This window comes from Saccopteryx leptura, chromosome X, assembly GCF_036850995.1.
Source record: "Saccopteryx leptura isolate mSacLep1 chromosome X, mSacLep1_pri_phased_curated, whole genome shotgun sequence".
Lineage (NCBI taxonomy): Eukaryota > Metazoa > Chordata > Mammalia > Chiroptera > Emballonuridae > Saccopteryx > Saccopteryx leptura.
Genome location: NC_089516.1, coordinates 10,058,607 through 10,079,348, shown reverse-complemented (window position 1 = coordinate 10,079,348; position 20,742 = coordinate 10,058,607). Strand labels below are relative to the sequence as shown.

Below are 20,742 nucleotides of genomic sequence, written 5' to 3'. Positions count from 1 at the left end.
GGGAGTTGATGCTTCCAGCTCCTCCCCACCTTCTCTCTCTGTCTCTCTCTCCTCTCTCTCTCCCTCTCTGTCTCTTTCTCTCCCTTTCTCTCTCCTCTCTAAAATGAATAAATAAAAAAAAATTAAAGAGTGGCAATGGCTTGATTACATGGAACCATCACTCAGTCTTGCCATTTGACCTTAGACCACAGTGCCTTTTCTGCCTATATTAAAATCCCTGCAGCCTGCCCTGCGGTGGCGCAGTGGATAAAGCATCGACCTGGAACACTGAGGTCGCGGGTTCGAAACCCTGGGCTTGCCTAGTCAAGGCACATATGGGAGTTGATGCTTCCTGCTCCTCCCCCTGTTCTCTCCATCTCTTTCTCCCCCCCTCTCTTTCTAATAAAAATTAATAAATAAATTTTTAAAATCTTTAAAAATTTTTTTCTTTAAAAAAAATCCCAGCAAGTTCCCATCGCCTCTAACCACCCCCTAATTTCTTCTTTAAAGACAAAAGCTATCAAGGCCCTGGCCAGTTGGCTTAGTGGTAGAGCATCAGCCTGGCATTTGGATGTTCCAGGTTCAATTCCTGGTCAGAGCACACAGGAGGAGTGACCATCTGCCTTCCCGCCCCTCCCTTTTCTCCTTCTTTCTTCTCCTGTCCTGCAGCCATGGCTTGCTTGGTTTGAGCGCATCAGCCCCAGACACTGAGGATGGCTCCATGGAGCCTCCATAGTTCAGTTGTGAGCATGGCCCCAGGTGGGCAGAACATTGGCCCCAGACGGGGGTTGCCAGGTGGATCCCGGTGGGACGCATGTAGAAGTCTGTCTATCTCCCTCCTCTCACTTGGAAAAAGAAGGGGAAAAAATACAACAAAACCTATCAATCATATGGTGTCTGAGACTTTGAGACTTCTTCAGGGTAACAGAAGGGGAAGGGAACAACGGCGGGAATGCAGACGGAACGGAAGTGGCCGTGTACTGATGGCTGTGCAGCCTCGGGGGCAAGTACGAAGAGTTTCATGTATTTTTCTATCTACTTGTTCCTTTGAGATTTTTTCATTTTTAAAAAGGTTAGAAAAAAGCAAGCCTCAAAGCCAAATCAAAGGTCCTCTAACACTTTTAAAAATATCAGTGTGCAAGTTCTTGATAAACTTTGATTATTAACCCCTTATCAGACATACTGTCAAATACGTTCTCTCATTGTGTAGTTTGTCTTTTTATTCTGTTCTTATTGTCTTTGGCCATGCAAAAGCTTTTTAGTTTGATATAGTCCCATTTGTTTATCCTGTCTTTTATTTCCCTTGCCCGTGGAGATAAATCAGGAAATATATCGCTGCAAGAGATGTCGGAGAGCTTACTGCCTATGTTTCCTTCTAAGATGCTTATGGTTTCACTGATAAAGGGTTAATAACTAAAATTTATAAAGAACTTGTAAAGCTCAACACCAGAAAGACAAACAATCCAATAAAAAAATGGGCAAAAGAAATGAATAGACACTTCTCCAAAGAGGATATACAGATGGCCAATAGGCATATGAAAAAATGCTCAACATCATTAATCATTAGAGAAATGCAAATTAAAACCACAATGAGGTATCACCTCACACCAGTCAGAATGGCGCTCATCAACAAAACAACACAGAATAAGTGCTGGCGAGGATGTGGAGAAAAGGGAACCCTCCTGCACTGCTGGTGGGAATGCAGACTGGTGCAGCCACTGTGGAAAACAGTATGGAGATTCCTCAAAAAATTGAAAGTCGAACTGCCTTTTGACTCAGCCATCCCACTTTTAGGAATATACCCCAAGGACACCATAGAACGGTTCCAGAAGGAGAAATGCACCCCCATGTTTATAGCAGCATTGTTCACAATAGCGAAGATCTGGAAACAGCCCAAGTGTCCGTCAGAGGACGAGTGGATTAAAAAGCTTTGGTACATATATACTATGGAATACTACTCAGCCATAAGAAATGATGACATCGGATCATTTATTAAATACAATAACATGGATGGACCTTGATAACATCATACGGAGTGAAATAAGTAAATCAGAAAAAAACTAAGAACTATATGAACCAATGCATAGATGGGACATAAAAATGAGACTCAGAGACATGGACAAGAATGTGATGGTAACAGGGAGTGGGGTGGAGGGGTGGGGAGGGGGCGAGGAAGGAGAGGGAGGGAGTAGGGGGAGGGTAGGGGCACAAAGAAAACCAGATAGAAGGTGACGGAGGACGATTTGACTTTGGGTGAGGGGTATGCAGCATAATCAAAGGTCAAAATAATCTGGAGATGTTTTCTCGGAACATATGTACCCTGATTTATCAATGTCACTGCATTAAAATTAATAAAAATAAGATAAAAAATATGTATCAGTGTGCATTTTGGTACCTATGGAGGCATTTTTAATATTTGTACATGTGTAGAACAGTCTCCAAGTCCTGTGACATTTTATATAAAGAAAAATGCCACCTACTTTCCTTATGCAAAAAGTCTCTACAGCACCATAATGATGAGTCATTGTAAGAGTAGGTAATGAAGATTTATAAAAAGAAAACATAAATGAACTAGAGCTACATGCATTAACAAAGATGACTATCAATAACATAATAATAAGCAGAAAAGGAGGTTGCAGGTTACAAAGTATTATGCCCCTCATTTTAAGTTAGAAAGTCATGCCAAACAACACATTGCTTTAGTGACACACATACACATACTAAAAATAAAAAAATTTTCACATATACATGTATATATACATATACCCAGAATATATACACATACACATATAATAATTAAAATATTTTCAAATCATGCACACCAAATTCAGGACAGCAGTAACCTCTAGTGTAGGATGGAGGAAAATGGGACCAGCAAAAGGGGTCACAGTCAACTTTCACACTAAACTGGGCTATTTTTACTTCTTATGCTGAGTGGTGCACACAGTTATTTACTGGATAATGCTTTAGTTTTGCACACCTGAAATATTATTTTGTAAGAGTCAACAAGTAACAATTATGCAAAATTCCTCCTTTTAACCAAACAATGGTTTGGCTCTGGAATTTACTCTATCTGCTGGCATTCGTTTTCTTTTACAAAAAGAAAATACTTCATCTCAAACAGCATATATTCCTATAGTTTCTGTTTTAGTATGCTGGCCTCTATCTCCCTAAAGTATACACTACAAAAGGATATGATATAAAGATATAGAAATAAAAAATTGTTTCATTTGCATTTTTTAAAAATAGTGCTGGCAGGCCCTGGCCAGTTGGCTCAGTGGTAGAGCATCGGCCTGGCATGCGGGAGTCCTGGGTTCGATTCCCAGCCAGGGCACACAGGAGAAGCGCCCATCAGCTTCTCCACCCCTCCCCCTCTCCTTCCTCTCTGTCTCTCTCTTCCCCTCCCACAGCCAAGGCTCCATTGGAGCGAAAGTTGGCCCGGACGCTGAGGATGGCTCTGTGGCCTCTGCCTCAGGCGCTAGAATGGCTCTGGTTGCAACAGAGCAACGCCCCAGATGGGCAGAGCATCGCCCCCTGGTGGGCATGCCGGATGGATCCCAGTCGGGCACATGCGGAAGTCTGTCTGACTGCCTCCCCATTTCCAGCTTCAGAAAAATACAAAAAAAAAAAAAAATAGTGCTGGCCAATAATGTACAACAGGAAAAATATTCACGAAAATTTTGTCTTTTGCCTATAGTTTTCTTTAATGACTAAACTGTTAGTTGCTTCAAGGAATTTCAAAAAAACCTTTAAATAGGACTTCCTGAAAGAGAGGCCACGTGCAGGAATTTTTAGAATATCCCCTACTTCTCACAGCTCTTGTTTTACTTCATCTCCATCAAAGCTGCTTAAACAATCACACATTACTGATTGGCTTTTCTCCCACTCAGTGATTTCCTCTGATAATACAAATTAACAGTGTTTTGTAACTATTCCCCTTAATGTCTAAGAGTTAATTATCAAGCCTGACCAGGTGGTGGCGCAGTGAATAGAGCATCAGACTGAGATGCTGAGGACCCAGATCAAAACCCGAGGTAGTCACCTTGAGCGTGGGCTCATCCGGCTAGAGTGTGGGGTTGCCGGCTTGCACGTGGGATCATAGTCATGGCCTCATGAAGCCCAAGGTCACTGGCTCAGCTGGAGCCCCCCCCCCCCAATCAAGGCACATATGAGAAAGCAATCAGTGAACAACTAAGGTGTCTCAACAAAAGAATTGACGCTTCTCATCTCTGTCCCTTCCTGTCTGTCTCTCTCTCTCTCTCTCTCTCTCTCGCTTAAAAGTAAAGAGTTAACTATCAAGTCAGACATCGAAAGACAAAAACTATATGATCTCATTTGTATGTGGAATCTAAAAACCAAGCAACCAACTCATAGGTGAAGAGGACTCAAAAGATACAAACTGGCAGTTATAAAATAAATGTCATGGGATGTAATGTATACCATGGTGACTATAGTTAATAATACTCTATTGTATACCTGAAAGTTGCCAAGAAGGTAAATCATAATAATCTCATCACAAGAAAAAAAAATTGTGGTGATGAATGTTAATCAGAATTTTTATGATGATCATTTCATAATATATACAAATACCAAATCATTATGTTGTACACCTGAAACTAAGATAATGTTATATGTCAATTATATCTCAGTGAAAAATAAAGACATTTCAAAACAAGAGTTAACTATCATAAAAATGACAATAATTATGACTGCTTAAAACATGCACAGCACTCCCAGAGACTAAGACGCCATCCTAAAAGATAGATTTTATAAAGAAGTCCATACAGTTTGTTCATTCATTATGTCAAACACAAACCTTGGTAGACATTTTATTTCCAGATATTATATTTCAAATATTTTCTTACTCAAACGCTGAAGAATAAAAACATTGGCACTGGGATGTAAGCTCCATGCAGACAGGGGTTTGTGTTTGATTCATTGCTGTAACCTTAGCAGCTCTCACAGTATCTGTCTGATGCACAATAGAAACTCAGAAGCTTCAAATACCCTTCAAAGCCAAACCTGATTCCCACCATACCCTATGCCTTCTATTAGTAAAATGCCAATTCTCTGAATACCAGTGAGATACTTCACAACCTGGGAAACTCTAACATTTCTAGTTGTTTGTCTTGAAGTATTACACAAAAACTATTTACATGTTTCTCAGACATTGATATATTCCTTTTCTAATTTAAGTGTTTCATTCTACCATTTTTCTATATAGCACTAAAAAACTGCTTTTAAAATAAAACAGCACATGAAGATAAATAAAGATAAATAGAGAGTCCAAAAGGCCTTTTAAAATAGGCTATTGTGATGCATTAAAATAATTCAGGAACGCAAATAAGCACATGGGAAGATGCTCAAAATCGTATGTCATTAGGGAATTACAAATTAAAACAACAATGAGATACCACTATATGCCCATTACAATAGCCAAAATCTAGAACGCTGACAGCCACCAAATGTTGACAAGGATGTGGAACAGCAAGAACTCTCGTTCATTGCTACAGGGATTGCAAAATGGTTCAGCCACTTTGGGAAACAGTTTGGTAGTTTTTTACATAACTAAACATCCTTTTACCATACGATCCAGCAATCACAATCCTTGGTATTTACCCAAAGGAGTTGAAAGCCTAAGTGCACACAGATGTTTATACCAACTTTATCCATAATTGCCAAAACTCGAAAGCAACCAATATGTGCTCCAGCTGGTGAATGGATAAATAAACTGTGGTATATCCAGACAATGAAATACTATTTACTAAAAAGAAATGAGCCACCAAGCTATGAAGAGACATGGAAGAATCTTAAAAGCGTATTACTAACTGAAAGAAGCCAATCTGAAAAGTTACCTACTGTGTGATTCCAACTATATGACAATCTGAAAAAGGCAAAACTATGGAGACAGTGAAAAGTTCACTTGCCTGCCAGGTGGTGGGGTAAGAGGAAGGGATGAAGCACAGAAGTGGAGCACACAGGATTTGGAGGGCAGTGAAAATGCTCCGTATGATATTATAATGATGGGTCTGCGCCATTATACATTCGGCCAAACCCACAGATTGTACCCTAACCCAAGAGTGCACCCTAATGTAAACTACAGACGCTGGGTGTTCACAAAGTGCCAACGTGGGTTCATTCATTGTAACAAAGGCCCCACTCTGGTGGGCCTGTGGGTCACGGGGACGGCTGTCTAGGTGTGGGGGTGGGGGGTACATGGGAACTCTGTACCTCCCCCTCAATTTTGCTGTGAACTCCAAAATTCTCTGGAAAAATAAAGTCTATTAAAATGTATATAATTTAATAAATAAATTATATATATTTCTTTTTTCTTTCTTTTTTCCAAGTGAGAGGAGTGGAGGGAGAGACACAGACTCCCGCATGCACCCCAACCAGGATCCACCCAGCAACCTCCCTCTGGTACTAATGCTCTGCCCATCTGGGGCCATACTCGCAACCAAGCTATTTTTAGCACCTGAGGCAGAGGCTCCACAGAGCCAACCTCAATGCCCTGGCCAATGCGCTTGAACCAATCAAGCCATGGATGCAGGAGGGGAAGAGAAAGAAAAAGAAAGAGGAAGGGGAGGAGTGGAGAAGCAGATGGTTGCTTCTTCTGTGTGCCCTGACCGGGAATCAAACCCAGGACATCCACACGCTGGGCAAACGATCTACCACTGAGTCAACCGGCCAGGGCCTCTTTTTTTTTTTTTTTTTTTTTTTTTGTAAGTGAGGAGAGATAGTGAGACAGACTTCTGCATGTGTCCTGGTCAGTATTTACCTGGCAACCCCACCTAGGTCTGATGCTCAGACCAACCAAGCTATCCTCAGAGCCGAGGGCTGACTCTCAAACCAATGAACCAATTGAGCTACTGGCTGCAGAAGGGGAAGAGGGAGAGAAAGGGAGAGGGAGGAGGAGAGAAGGGGAGAGGGAGGGGGAGAGAAGGGGAGAGGGAGGGGGAGAGGGACTGGTAGAGGGAGGGGAAGGGAGGTGAGAAAGATGGGGAGAGGGAGGGGGAGAAGGAGGGGAAGAGGAAGGGAGAGGGAGGGAGAGAGGGAGGGGAGAGGGAGGGGAAGAGGAAGGGAGAGGGAGGGGGAGAGGGAGGGGAGAGGGAGGGGGAGAGGGAGGGGAGAGGGAGGGGAAGAGGAAGGGAGAGGGAGGGGGAGAGGGAGGGGAGAGGGAGGGGAAGAGGAAGGGAGAGGGAGGGGGAGAGGGAGGGGAGAGGGAGGGGAGAGGGAGGGGAAGAGGAAGGGAGAGGGAGGGGGAGAGGGAGGGGAGAGGGAGGGGAGAGGGAGGGGGAGAGGGAGGGGAGAGGGAGGGGAGAGGGAGGGGAAGAGGAAGGGAGAGGGAGGGGAGAGGGAGGGGAGAGGGATGGGGAGAGGGATGGGGAGAAGAAGGAGGGGAGAGGGAGGGGGAAGAGGAGGGGGAGAGGGAGGGGAGAGGGAGGGGAGAGGGATCGGGAGAGGGATGGGGAGAAGGAGGAGGGGAGAGGGAAGGGAAGAGGAGGGGGAGAGGGAGGGGAGAGGGAAGGGGAGAAGGATGGGAAGAGGGAGAGGGAGAAGGAGGGGGAGAGGGAGGGGAAGGAGGGGCAGAGGGAAGGGGAGAAGGAGGGGGAGAGGGAAGGGGAGAAGGAGGGGGAGAGGGAAGGGGAGAAGGAGGGGGAGGAGGGGCAGAGGGAAGGGGAAAAGGAGGAGGGGAAGGGGAGAGGGAGGGGGAGAAGGAGGGGAGGAGGGGGAGAAGGAGGGGGAGAGGGAGGGGGAGAGGGAGGGGAGGAGGGGGAGAAGGAGGGGTAGAGGGAAGGGGAGAAGGAGGAGGGGAAGGGGAGAGGGAAGGGGAGGAGGGAGAGAACGATGGGGAGAGGGAGGGGGAAAGAAGCAAATAGTTGTTTCCCTGATGGGGAATTGAACCTGGGAGGTCCATACACTGGGCGGATGCTCTATCCACTGAGCAAAGCGGCCAGGGCAATCATATATAGTTCAACTGAAAAAAATCCCTAGGACAATTCACTTCCATACCAAAGTAATAGGTGTAGTGGTTTATTTTTACTCCAAGGAGGAGACAAAATTAAGTATTTTTATAGAACATTTAATCCAGGTAAGATTTTCACCATTCCTGAAACATTTTGGTAATCTTAATTATATGTTTATTAAGAATACCATCTGGTTGCTACCATAAAAACTACCAGAGCTGGTTAGTGTCCCCATGATTTGAGCTGTTATACCTGTTATGCCACTTAATCCTGAACTTACAGGTTCCTTTTAAACAAGGAAAGACTAGTAACGACTACATTTGTTTTAAAGAATGGCTAATACACTCATAGAGTAGTGCAAATCAAGGTGTATGAAGCACATGCATGCACACACACACACATATACACACTCAGACATACCATACCACCCACCTCCAAAATGGCTGCTAATAATTAAGTGGCTGCTAGGCTGCTTGCTTTGTTGGACTCTCTTCTGGTCATATTTCCCTGTCTAGGATGCCTTTGCTACTAATTTTCACCTGTAAGAAGAATATTGGGGTCCTGGCCAGTTAGCTCAGTGCTAGAGTGTTGGCCCAGCGTGTGGATGCCCCGGGTTTGATTCCCAGTCAGGGCACACAGGAGAAGCGCCCATCTACTTCTCCATCCCCTCCCCCTCTTGCTTCTCTCTCTCTCTCTTTTTCTCTCTCTCGTTCCCTCCTGCAGCCATAGCTCGACTGGAGCGAGCTGGCCTCAGAGGCTGAGGTGGCACCATGGCCTCCGCCTCAGGTGCTAAGAAAAGTTAGGGTGCTGAGCAACGGAGCAATGCCGCAGATGGGTAGACGTCCCCTAGTGAGCTTGCTGGGTGGATCCTGGTCGGGGCACATGCATGAATCTGTCTCTCTGCCTCCCCTCTTCTCACTGAATAAAAAAATTGAAAAGAATAAAAAATAAAACAAAGAAGAATACTGGACTACTGTAATTATGTTAGGTTAATGGGGAAGGATGTATCTGTTTTGCTGGGCTGAAACGGGGAGCTTCAAGCTCCGAGGTTTATTACAAGTAATATTCTAGGGAGGTCCCCTTTAACCAGTCTTTTTGTAAGCAGGTTCCCACCAAACATCAAGAATAGAACCTCATTCATGCAAAGGCACTATGCCTTGGGTTCTTTTTAAATTACCTATACTTCAAGGGAACATGGGTTCTCAACCACAGAAAAGCCTCCTCCCCAACTCCTAAGGATTTAATATACATATTCTCTCTTATCCCAATGTGTTGCTGACAACAAAATAAGCCTTAATAGGTGCACAGCTGTCACTTGCTGTGTGGTCTCAGTCACTTATTCCTCTTTCAGTTGAGAATGACAGCATTTAATAAATTTATTATGCTTGGGAACATTAGGGCCTGGTGTAATAACCCTGTTTTGTGGGCGGGGTTTGTTTTTTGTTTTGTTTTTGTTTTTTTCTTTTTATTTATTCATTTTAGGGGGGGAGAGAGGGGAGAGAGAGAGAGAGAGAGAGAGAGAGAGAGAGAAAGGGGGGAGGAGCAGGAAGCATCAACTCCCATATGTGCCTTGACCAGGGAAGTGCAGGGTTTCGAACCGGGACCTCAGCATTCCAGGTCGACGCTTTATCCACTGTGCCACCGCAGGTCAGGCCCTGTTTTGTGTTTTAACAGAGACTTTTTCTTTACCTGGTCCAGCTCAACTGCTCCACAGCAATGGCAGAACTGTCTACATATAAACGATAGCTTAAGGGACAATCAGCCGTGCTAAATTCCATGAATACTAATTATATTTGCAGAAATCTTGAATTCTAAAAGGTGAAACATTACAGAGTGGCTAAAGTAATGTTCACAGACAGGCATATGCATGTTCCAGCAGTATAAAAAAATACCTACACACAATGATATTGCAAGTGAAACATGAAACACTCAGTGTGCCTTTGGAACCAGATTTTAAAGTACCACCCCCATTCTAAATATTCAATTGATGTTAACTTTCATACTGGCTATTGCTTTTACGAAAAGCTTCATTTCATGTTTTGGGCCTGATATTAAGAATCTCATCAGCATTTAGTGCTGGTAACATCAAAAGACAAAGTGCTTATCAAGTATTCTTTCTCTAAGCTCCAAGAAAAGCACAAAACAAAAACAGCATCTGCTGTGGATCACCCTCTCCTCCTTTTCCAGGTTTGGAACAGCCAAAAGGAGAGAGAGCTCTGACACCCGTTACTTTCCAATTCTATTTTCAAGTGCAAATAATAATAATAATAATAATAATAATATGGGTCATACAGCTGTCCCCCACGGTGGACCTCTGGGGTCAATCTCTAGCCCTAAATAGGAAGCTTGGCTCTGCCCTGCCAGATGTCCTCTTGCAGCCCTGGTGTCCCCACTCTGCAACTTGTCAATACAGCCTTCCGTTAGTGGGCAATTTACACAGTGGATATGCATACAGAGCGAACAACATTTAGTCCTGGGCCCTCGGCCCTATAGACACAGACCACACACCCTTCAAGTTCAAATCCCAGCAAGGCACCCCAAGCGCCCACCTCTTCCCACTCACCCGGGAGAAGGAAGGGCAGGCGCAGCGAGCAGAGGTTAAATCAGACACCAGCCCAAACTAACGCCACTTCCAGAAGGCAAACTTTGGGTGCTGGCGGCTACAGAGCCCCAGAAATGGCCTGAAGAGGGAAGGGAGTACCAGTCCGCGTCAGGGGAGGAAGATGGAGAGCGCACCCAGCACCGCTGAGCCGCCGAGGAGGCCGGTGTCCCCCGGGGGACAAGGGCGTCGCCGCCATTCCCGGCTGCGAAGCCCCTTCGCTGCGAGCCGGCCGAGGTCTCCGGGTCCCTGCGGACAGCTCTGTCGTCCCGCCCCGCCCGTGGCCCCGCAGAAACAACCGCCGCGCCCGCTGGGGCGCGAGGACCTACCTGGTGCAGTGTCTCAGCGGGCAGCTGCGACGCCCGAAACAGGTCGGCCACTGGGCCCGCGGCGGCGGTGGCTGCGCCGGGGGCGGCCCTGGCGGCCTCAGGGGGCCCGGCCGCGGGGCCCCCGCCCGCAGCGCCGGCGCAGCGCGCGAAGAGCTCGGAGTAGCACTGCTGCTCGCCCTCGCTCAGCAGCAGCGGCGGCCCGGAGCCGCAGCCCGCACCCGCACCCGCACCCGCACCCGCACCCGCCGCCTCCATGGGGCCTGGAAGGGGGCAAGGTAGAGCACCGTTCTCGGCCGGGGCGCACCTCCCTCACCGCAGCCTCCGCCGCCACAGCCTCGGCCTCCGCAGCCGCCGCCACCGCCCCCACCGCCCCCACGCCCCGCAGCTGCCGCGCGGGGGCCTCCTCCCCACTCCCGCCGGCCCCGCCCCTGGACTTGAATGTTGTGCCTTAGCGGCACGGCACATGGAGACAGGCGCGACGCGCACCAATCGAAGCTCAGGGTTGCGCCCCGGCCCCGCCCCCGCCCCGCCCCTGCCCGCCCCACCCCGCCCAAACCTCACCTGGTAACTGTGCTCACCTCGCGCCCCTAGCGGGCTCAGCTGCTCCCCCCGCTGCCCGCCCGGAGAGGGCGGGGGCCAGTGCCGTTCCGCGCCCACCCTTCACGCGAGGATTCTTCTTTGGCCCTCCGCTCTGGCTGGGAGGGAGACCCACCTGGAGAATGGCGCTTTTCAAGGGGGCGGGGAAGACTGGGGTGTTTTCTCCCTAGGATGCTGGAGCAGGTGTTTTGCCCACCGGACGTCTTGCCCTTCCACGCCTGGGAAATGCTTCCCTTTTCCACTGCAGTACTACTTAACTCCTAAAAACCTAAGGGATAGAGATCTTCATAGGAATGGGGTCCCAGTGGTTTCCCATAGCGTTCAGGGTGGTGACTGTTAGGCCACTTTCTGAAGGATGGCTCACACCTGGAGTTGAGCCTTAAAAAGGAATAACGTCGATTAGCGTTAACTGCTAGAATAATAGGGAGTAAAGAAGGCGCTGGGAAGAATCGTACATGTGCATGCATTAAGCCTCGCCAGGAAACACTAACCCAAAGAAAAAAATTAGTCCAGGGTTATACACTAATAAAAAAAAAAAAGTTTTAAAAATTGATTTAGTAAAGATATATAGTACTTTCACCCCAAATAGTTTTATTTTAATTAAAAACAGAAAACATCTCGAAAAACAGCACTGATAATATATACTTAGGTATTTTGGTCAACTAAAATAAGGGACCAAGGACAGGAAAAGAGAAAAAAAACCAGCAGATGGTTAAGAAGGGGGGGGGGGTAGATACATAAGAAGAAAAAAGAAAAACTGTCAATTCATTAATGAGGGCCAAAGTAATATGTCCCTTTCGGAATCTAAAGAAATGAAATAGAGGAGAGGATAGACTCCAAAAGCAGGAACTTCTTACCTCTTCACTGAGTTTCCCTTATGACGTTTTGCTTCAGACCTGCCAGAAGAAAATTAAGGCAGTAGAAGGCTTGGGACAAGAACACAGGAAGGATAGTTAAGTTAGGAGCAGCAAAGACTAACTTAGCTGGGGGGTTTCATTTCAAATCTCATTTCAAATCAATGAGATTTTCATTTCAAAATCTCATCACCATTGTATTTTCCATAACTTGAGTACCTTCTCAGGAAAACTGGAAGCCAAGAGATCATGTTTATTCTCTCCCAACCTTCCCAGTTGTACTCAGGCTTCCCTGAGAACGGCCCACCGTTCTAACAGAGGTAATAAATAAATAAAATTAAAACACAGGGACCCAGCCCAGGCTGGATAGCTCGGTGTGTTAAGAGTGTTGACCAGAAGCACACAGGACACAGGTTGCCAGTTCAATCCCCGGTCAGGGCACATACAGGAACAGACCGATGCTGCTGTTTCTCTCCTGCCCTTCCTCTCTGGCTTAAACCAAGAAATAAAACTAAATTTAAAGGGGGGGGGGACCCACTCTTAGTGATAAATGACAAGCCCTACTTTTCCCTTGCAACTTCTGTGAAAAGAAATGTGAGGTATAATCCCTAACATCGGTGCAGTTCAAAGCTGCACTACCTCCTTTAAGCCTCACAGTAACCCTGTGAGATAGGCTGGGAAAACATTTTCATCTCAATTTTGCACATGAGAAAATGGATGCAGAGATGGTGTGATTTGCCCAACTGAATACTAGATTCAGAGCTGATCTGCATTACTTAACTCAGTTTAGTAAGTTTGACAGCTATTTCTTAAGCACCAGATACTGCTTGAGATGAGTAGAAATTCCTACATCTGTGCCTATCAATCCATCAAATCAACAGTTACTGGAAGAACAGGGAGTACTGTGTCACCCAGGAGCACTGTGACGCATTAAAAAAATACAAGGTGTGTTGCTTTCAAGGAGTCTGCAGCCTCACTGGAAATAACAAAACACAAAAATAAGAACAAACAACAAAAGACAATATATAATTAAGTGCTAAATTGTGTGGGAGTTTAGAGATGAGAAAAAATCCATAACCTGGGGCTCAGCCAGGAAAGTTTGACAAAGGGTCCCAAGATGGATGTTGACGACCAGGCAGGACTGGCGAGATAAAGGAACAGGAGAGGTAGGGTCATGGGACCGGGAGGAACCCCAGAGACTTGCCGAGGAAGTGGTGGGTGAGGGACAGCAGGGGCTGGGGCAGGGGGGAGGGGCAGCCCCTGGCGGGTTCTGGGATGTCAGAAAGGAAGCTGCTCAGTAATGGATGGGTGGACGAGAGGCACACCCAGAGCGACCCAACAGCAGTGATGTTTAAACAGAACACAGGAGGGAAAACGGCATTTTAAAAATGTTTTAATATCTAAGGAATGACAAGTACTGTTCTTTACTTCTACAACAACTTTTTTAATACAAAAAAATAGTTACAAACTTCAAAATAAACACAGGATAAAAATATAAAAGCTATAAACATTTATATCTGTTAAGGCTGACAATAAACAAGAACATTTTAAAATTTATTTATACTCTTACAGTTCTAAACTTATAACACTTGTTTCGGCTCCACTGTGGTCAGAAAAGCCAGAATGAGAGATTACATATTCAGGAATAGCCAAGAGACAGTCTTTAAGTTATGTTTTTTCATTTGAATCCAGCATCAGTGCCCCGCATGAAGAGTACCACAAACTCAGAACAAGGTACTAGTTACCTATAGGGAAGAGTTGTCTAAAGCGGAGGTTGGGAAACGAGGGCCAGTTGCCTGGTTTTGTATGGCTCACAAGCTAAGAATGGGTTTTACATTTTTTTAAATGGTTGAAAAAAAAATAGTGCTGCAGGACACATTAAAATTATATAAAACTTACATTTCAGTATCCATAAGCAAAGTTGTATTGTAACAGTCATGTCCATTCGTTTATGTGTTGTCTGTGGTTGTTTATATATTACTATGGCGGAGTTGGATCACTGCCTAAAATACTTACTCTGGCCCTTTATGGAAAAATATTTGCTGACTCTTGTTCTAAACGATGAAGACCTAATAGTGTCTGATACCTAAAGCCGATCTTTGGGTCACCTGCGAGGGGCACTATGGAGCACTGACAATAAAAATAGGGGCACTATTCTATTTGGCTTCTCTGAACTTCAGAATTTTCATGAATGCTACTGAGCTACTTTAGATTTTATTTCCGAGACTGCTGAACATGAAAAAGTACTTATGAAAGGACTGACCATTGTACAGTAGCCCCCTTACCCACAGTTTCCCTTTCCATGGGTTCAGTTACCCTGTCAACCGTGGTCCAAAAATATTAATTGGAAAACTCCAGAAACAAACAACTCATACATTTTAAACTGTGTGTCATTTTGACTACCATGACGAAATCTTGCGCCATGCTGCTAGGAGGTGCATTTGCCTTGGTCCAGTGTCTCCACACCAGCTCCACTCCTCGCCGCGCCACCTCCCTCACTCAGCAGCTCTCTGAGTTAGCAGAGGACTGCACCATCGCAGTGCTTGGGTTCCAATCACCCTTTTAGTGGCCTAACGCTGTGGCGCAGTGCTGACGTCACTCTCCTCACTTCCCTTCAAACACATTATCACAACAAGGGTGAATAAAGTACGGTAAGGTATTCTGAGGAAGACCACATTCACATAACTTATATGGGTATAACTGTCCTGTTCTCTTACGAGTTATTTTTGTTACCCTTTTACTGTGCCCAACTTATAACTGAAGCTTTATTGTCGGGAGCCGACCCCGGCACTTTATCACAGGTATAAATGCATAGGGGAACACACAGTATATATAGGTAGAGTTCAGTACTATCTGCAGTTCCAGGCACCCACTGGGGGGCCTGGAACATAGCCCCACAGAACAGGGGGACTAGTGTAAACATTCAATAATCACTTGTTCTGCTAATTTTAACTTTTTTTTTGCTGGAAGTGAAGAAAGGTAGATCTTTAACAGTGGGAGAGGGAAGTCTACTGCCCCGGCCACATCTTTCCGTGAGAAAGTTTCTTCTCCACCCCCAGGAAGGAATATTGATGAAGTAACGTTACTGCTTCCCAGCTCCTCTCACTCCTCTTCTCCAAGGAAGAAGTGATGGAAAGGAGAGATTGAGCATTCCTGGTTCCAACAGTGTCTCTGTCCCTGTCTGTCTCCCTCCATCTCTCTCTGTTCCTCTCTCACTCGTGTCTCTCTCCGCCCCCTCCCTCCCTCTGTCCCTACTGCCATCGCCCGAGTCCTACTGCCTTCAGAGAGGACTCCACTCTATCACTGCCTTCACGTGCAAAGGACACCTAGCTTGGGCCCCTCTACTCCCACTCGCAAGATTTGGTGGGTGTAAGACATCAGTTTCCTTTCAGCTTCCTAGGTAAGGGCCTGTGCTGTAGATGCTCTCTGAGGTGGGGAAGGAATGGGGTAGCAAGAGTAAGAAGCCTGACTATGACCACAAACCCAATCGGAATGTCCAGTGCAACTCCAGCAACAATGAAGCTGATGGCCACATGGACCTCAGCCAATTTGTTCTACACTCCCAGAAAAGAGAAGGATTGGAGTACTTGCACCTCCATATGCCCTACAAACCACTACTAACGAAGGAACCTTACAAGTTACTGTCTCCCATAAAACTAGTTTTGAACATTGGTCAAATTATGCCCTGTATCCATCCGTGTCGTGTGTGTGTGTGTGTGTGTGTGTGTGTGTGTGTGTGTGTGTGTGTGACAGAGAGAGAGAGAGAGAGAGAGAGAGAGAGAGAGAGAGAAGGAGGGAGGGAGAGAGAGAGAAGGAAAAGAAGGGAGGGAGAGAGGAGGGAGGGAGAAGAGGGAGAGAGGAGGGAGAGGAGGAAGGGAGAGGAGGGAGGGAGGGAGGGAAAGGAGGAGGGAGAAAAGAGGGAGAGAGGAAGAGAGAGAGAGAGAGAAGGAAAAGAAGGGAGGGAGAGAGGAGGAAGGGAGAGGAGGGAGAGGAGGAAGGGAGAGGAGGGAGGGAGGGAGGGAAAGGAGGAGGGAGAAAAGAGGGAGAGAGGAAGAGAGAGAGAGAGAGAGAGAAGGAAAAGAAGGGAGGGAGAGAGGAGGAAGGGAGAGGAGGGAGAGGAGGAAGGGAGAGGAGGGAGGGAGGGAGGGAAAGGAGGAGGGAGAAAAGAGGGAGAGAGGAAGAGAGAGAGAGAGAGAGAGAGAGAGAGAGAGAGAGAGAGAGAGAATGTGCCTTCATCCTTTCTATACCAACTCCATCCTCAGAAGCAAAAGCTTGGCAAATTGCGGTCACTGTTCTCAAGGAACAGTTTGTTCTCAGCAGCCCCGCTGGCCTCTTTTGTAAGTTATCAGACTGTTCACCTTCTCCGTGGAAAGAAGGCTTTGGTAGCCCCGGGAATGGCTGAGCAGAAACGGTAAGAGCTTTCTGTGCACTGGGAAAGTCCAAGTTATGTCAGACAAACTGGAGCCAACAGTTCTCACTACTCATTAACAATAGCAAGTTGTCCAACCTTGAGAAGGCAGCTTCCTGCTTTGTTTCCCTGAGCAGGATTTTGGGTAATAATTATCCTAGCCATATCCTTTCATGGTGCTTTTTAAAATGACCCATAATACTCAAACATACTTCAGAGCTTGTTTTTCCATTTTAAGGGGTAAGAGAAAATTCTTTAGTTATTCAGCACTTTAGTCATCACAAATTTGAGCAAGAATTATTGATTAAATTGATAAAATTCTGAAAATCAAAATTTTTTCAGAAGTTATATTTCTGGTAAAAAAAACGTGGGGTTCACTAAATGAGTCAGGATAGGCTAACTACTGAAACAAGTAATAATGGTTTGTTTCTTGCTCATGTCACAGCCCAACAAGGGGCAGTATGGAGCGAGGTGTCATCCAGAGACACTATCTAGGAGTTCCTCCATCCCCTGCGACCTCAAAGTCCTCCACTAGATGCTGTGCACCTGACACCTATAAAAATAACAAGGGAGCTCAGAAGGGCTGGAAAGAATAATGCATGGAAGACTGCTTTCAGAGGGAGGCCAGGGCTAGAGGTAGCACATACTGCCTTTCCTTGCTTTCTACCGGTTAGAGCCAAGGCATGTGGTTGTACCAAACTACAAAGGAGACTGGGAAATGTAGTCAAGCTGTATATGTAGGAAGAAGAAATGGGTTTGGAGAACATCAGCCAGTTCCTGACATAATTACCATGTAAAAAAGTCAGGCCTATTGTAGACACTGTTAGCTCACTGCCAAGATTCCTCTCACCAGGTAACTCAGCCATCAGTGGGTGTTGTCTGGTAATGGCTCACAGCTGCTTCTTTCCTTAAAGACTTCCCCTGGAACCAACCTGGAGCCGCTTTGGGGAGGTCACCCCTTCACACCCCACACTACCCAGCCCAACCAATGGCTGGATGACAGGAAATACAAAAAGCCAGCCCCTTGCCTCAAGGTGAGACCAACTTTGTGGTACAACTCATGCTCCAGAGAGCCCTGAGGAATCAGGCCAAGGCAAATCCCCTCCTGAGCCCACCTCCTTCCTTAGCTCCTCCAGTCCCACGAGGCTTCCTTCACTCCCCTTTGCCTGAGACCTCACCCCCAACACAGCACTTCCACACACATCCATTTCAGTTTCTGCTCCCAGAGAACCCAGCCTGAGCCGGGCCTTTGTATCAGAGACTAATAGGGTTCACATCTCACAGAAAAAGCATTAGCAATGAAAGCTGATCTGTAAATATATGTCATCTCAGTAGAGTATATGCAGTATTACACTTAATAAACAAAGACTGCTCTTCCAGCACTGCAAACAGGATTCTTTTATGGTTAATACGGATTGTGGCCTTCTTCTTCCTTTTTGTTTCCTACCCTTTTCTGCTTTGACCAAGTTGATGTGGCTACTGGGTCATCTGGGATCTGAGTCTCGGTCTTGTAAGGCCAGAAATCATTTCTCTGGAGGTATGGCAATCCGAGAGAATGCAGGTGCGTAAGTAAGTCACAATTCCAGTTAACTGATTTCCGTCCACAGCAATATGTTCTATGAACTGTAACTCTCAGGCACATAGCACTTCCCTTCCAGGTGCATAAGTTTTCTCTGGAGATATTATTTTTTATTTGGGCAAGGGATATCCCAAATGTATTCTCCAACATCAGCATCAGCAGGTAAAACTACAGGGTTTTCTCTTATTAGCTTCACAGTGAGAAAGCCTCTAGTATGTCCTCTATGACAATAGCTACTTCACAGTGTAAACAGGTACTATTTTGTGTTCACTTACAATTCCAGAAGGAAAGGCACAACTTGGCAAAATATACATATATATTTGGATCCTAACTAAAGTCAGGTGCAAGAACTCAGAGACCAACTTTTGAGAACAGTCTTGATCTACATTTCCACATTGAGGGGGAAATTAGGGTCTTTCCTTCTTCTTCCTCATTAAACTGTTAGTGTACTGTTTGGTCATTTGCTTAATATTATATATACAAAAAAATTAATAATCCCAAAAACATCTTGAACATCAACACCCAGCTGCTCCCACAATACATCAACTCTTAGGTTTAAGACATGGACTAGGAACACTTCGGCACTCATAAAATAGGAAAATAGAGGCTAAGGTTATAAAAATAAAAAAAAAATAAATGAGGTAGATAAATGAAAGTGTTCATACCAAGGACTTGCCTGTCCAAACTTCATAGCCTTCATGCAATTTGAGGGGGGGGGGGGTGAGGGAGAGAAATCTTCATAATTACATTGCTCACAAAAATAAGAAGATATTTCAAAATGAATATGAAGTGATAAAATATTCTCTAATTTTTGTAAATGGTGTACTTGGTATAAATTACATCAAAAATTTTATTAAAGTTAGTATGTGAATCTATAATAAGAAACACACCGGCCTTGGCCTGTTGGCTCCGTGGATAGAGCATCGACCTGACATATGGACATCCTGGGTTTGATTCCTGTTCAGGGCACACAGAAGAAACGACCATCTGTTTCCCTCCCCCCTCCCCCTACTCTCCCTTTTTCCCTCCCGCAGCCAATGGTTCATTGGTTTGAGTGTTGACCCCTGGTTTGCTGGTTTGAGTGTCCACCTCAGGCACTAAAAAGAGCTCTGTTGATTTGAGCTTCGGCCCCAGAGAGGGATTGCCAGGTGGATTCTGGTTGGGGCACGTGTGGAAGTCTATCTCCCCTCCTCTTTCTTAAAAGAAAGAGAGAAACATGCTCTTCTGTGAGTTTCTTCAAGAATGAAAAACCCGTTTCTTCAATAGAGTGAGTACTCGTGAACTAAATTAAGTCACCTAAGGTTACCTGTTCAGGTGCCAACCTGTTACGATGTTTAGGAAGAAGACAGCATCTGGAAAGCACAGGGAATCCATTGGCATCTCAGGGCTCCCACTGAACTGTATTTCAATAAGCAGCAACACACACATTGACTCCCTAAGGACTAAAATCAGTCCATTTGAAGGCAATCTACTTATGGTTCCAAAGTTGAAGAAATTATGTAATTCTACAACCTTAATTTAAAAAAAAAAAAAGTACATTCAAAAAAGAAAAAAAAAAGGTGGGTGCAGAACTGGGGGCATACAAAGCAGGTCCCTAAAGACGACAAAGCTTGTCCATTCACCACAGAAGTATACAGCATACACTCTCCAATTAGGCTAAACAATTGTCTTTCCCATTGTGGGTCAGTAAGTTCCAACTTGAAACAGGTGACAGTCTTTGGAAATAGTTACTCTTATCTTCTACAAAGGTTTTATGCATATAGTTTGTCACAAGTAACAAAGCCACTTTGCAAGACCCGCTTCAAAATTTAACCAAAAAAACCCAGTTTGTATTTGTTTTAGTATAACTTTTCTTCTGTTTTTTCTTTGTGTATTTGTTTGCAAAGCAGCGGAACATCCCAATGGTAGGACTTGCCTGAGGTCACAACTGTAAATATCATTTGCACATCAGACAAAAAACAGGAGGAGATGGGTTCTAAAAAAACAACAACAGCAAAACAACAAAATGGTCCAGTTCAAGAGCAGTCACTCTGCACTTCCCCTTCTGAATAGGTGTCCAGGAAGTGAGGACACTGGTGTTTGGGAATGTCGTCAGCAGCACCTAGTTTTTCCACGTCGGCACTAATACCTGACTGAGAGCCATCTATCTTGAGCAGGTGATGTTATTTTTTTTTTTTTTAGCCAGAAAGAGAGAGATAGAGAGAGTGAGAGAGAGAGAGAACACAGACAGGAAGGAGAGAGATGAGAAGCATTAACTTGTAGTGGTGGCACTTTAGTTGTCCATTGATTGCTTCTCCTGCATGCCTTGACTCGGGGGCTCAAGACGAGCCAATGTCCCCTTGCTCGAGCCAGTGACCTTTGGGCTCAAGCCAGCAACGTTGGGATTCTGAACCTGGGTCCTCAGCATCCCAGACTGGTGCTCTATCCACT

General features: G+C 45.5%; 2 protein-coding genes across 3 annotated transcripts in view; both read right to left on the bottom strand.

Moving 5' to 3' along the window:
• REPS2 (RALBP1 associated Eps domain containing 2) overlaps positions 1-11,206 on the bottom strand; it is a 225,955-nt gene extending 214,749 nt beyond the window's left edge. For both annotated transcript variants that reach the window (XM_066356509.1, XM_066356510.1), the window contains exon 1: positions 10,875-11,206. In XM_066356509.1, the coding sequence (XP_066212606.1) occupies positions 10,875-11,129 (255 nt within the window). In that variant the 5' untranslated portion in view covers positions 11,130-11,206. The remainder of the gene's footprint in view (positions 1-10,874) is intronic.
• An 8,273-nt stretch (positions 11,207-19,479) lies between these two features.
• LOC136385557 (sal-like protein 4) overlaps positions 19,480-20,742 on the bottom strand; it is a 64,842-nt gene continuing 63,579 nt past the window's right edge. The window contains exon 6 of the mRNA XM_066356585.1: positions 19,480-20,459. Within this exon, the coding sequence (XP_066212682.1) occupies positions 20,328-20,459 (132 nt within the window). The 3' untranslated portion in view covers positions 19,480-20,327. The remainder of the gene's footprint in view (positions 20,460-20,742) is intronic.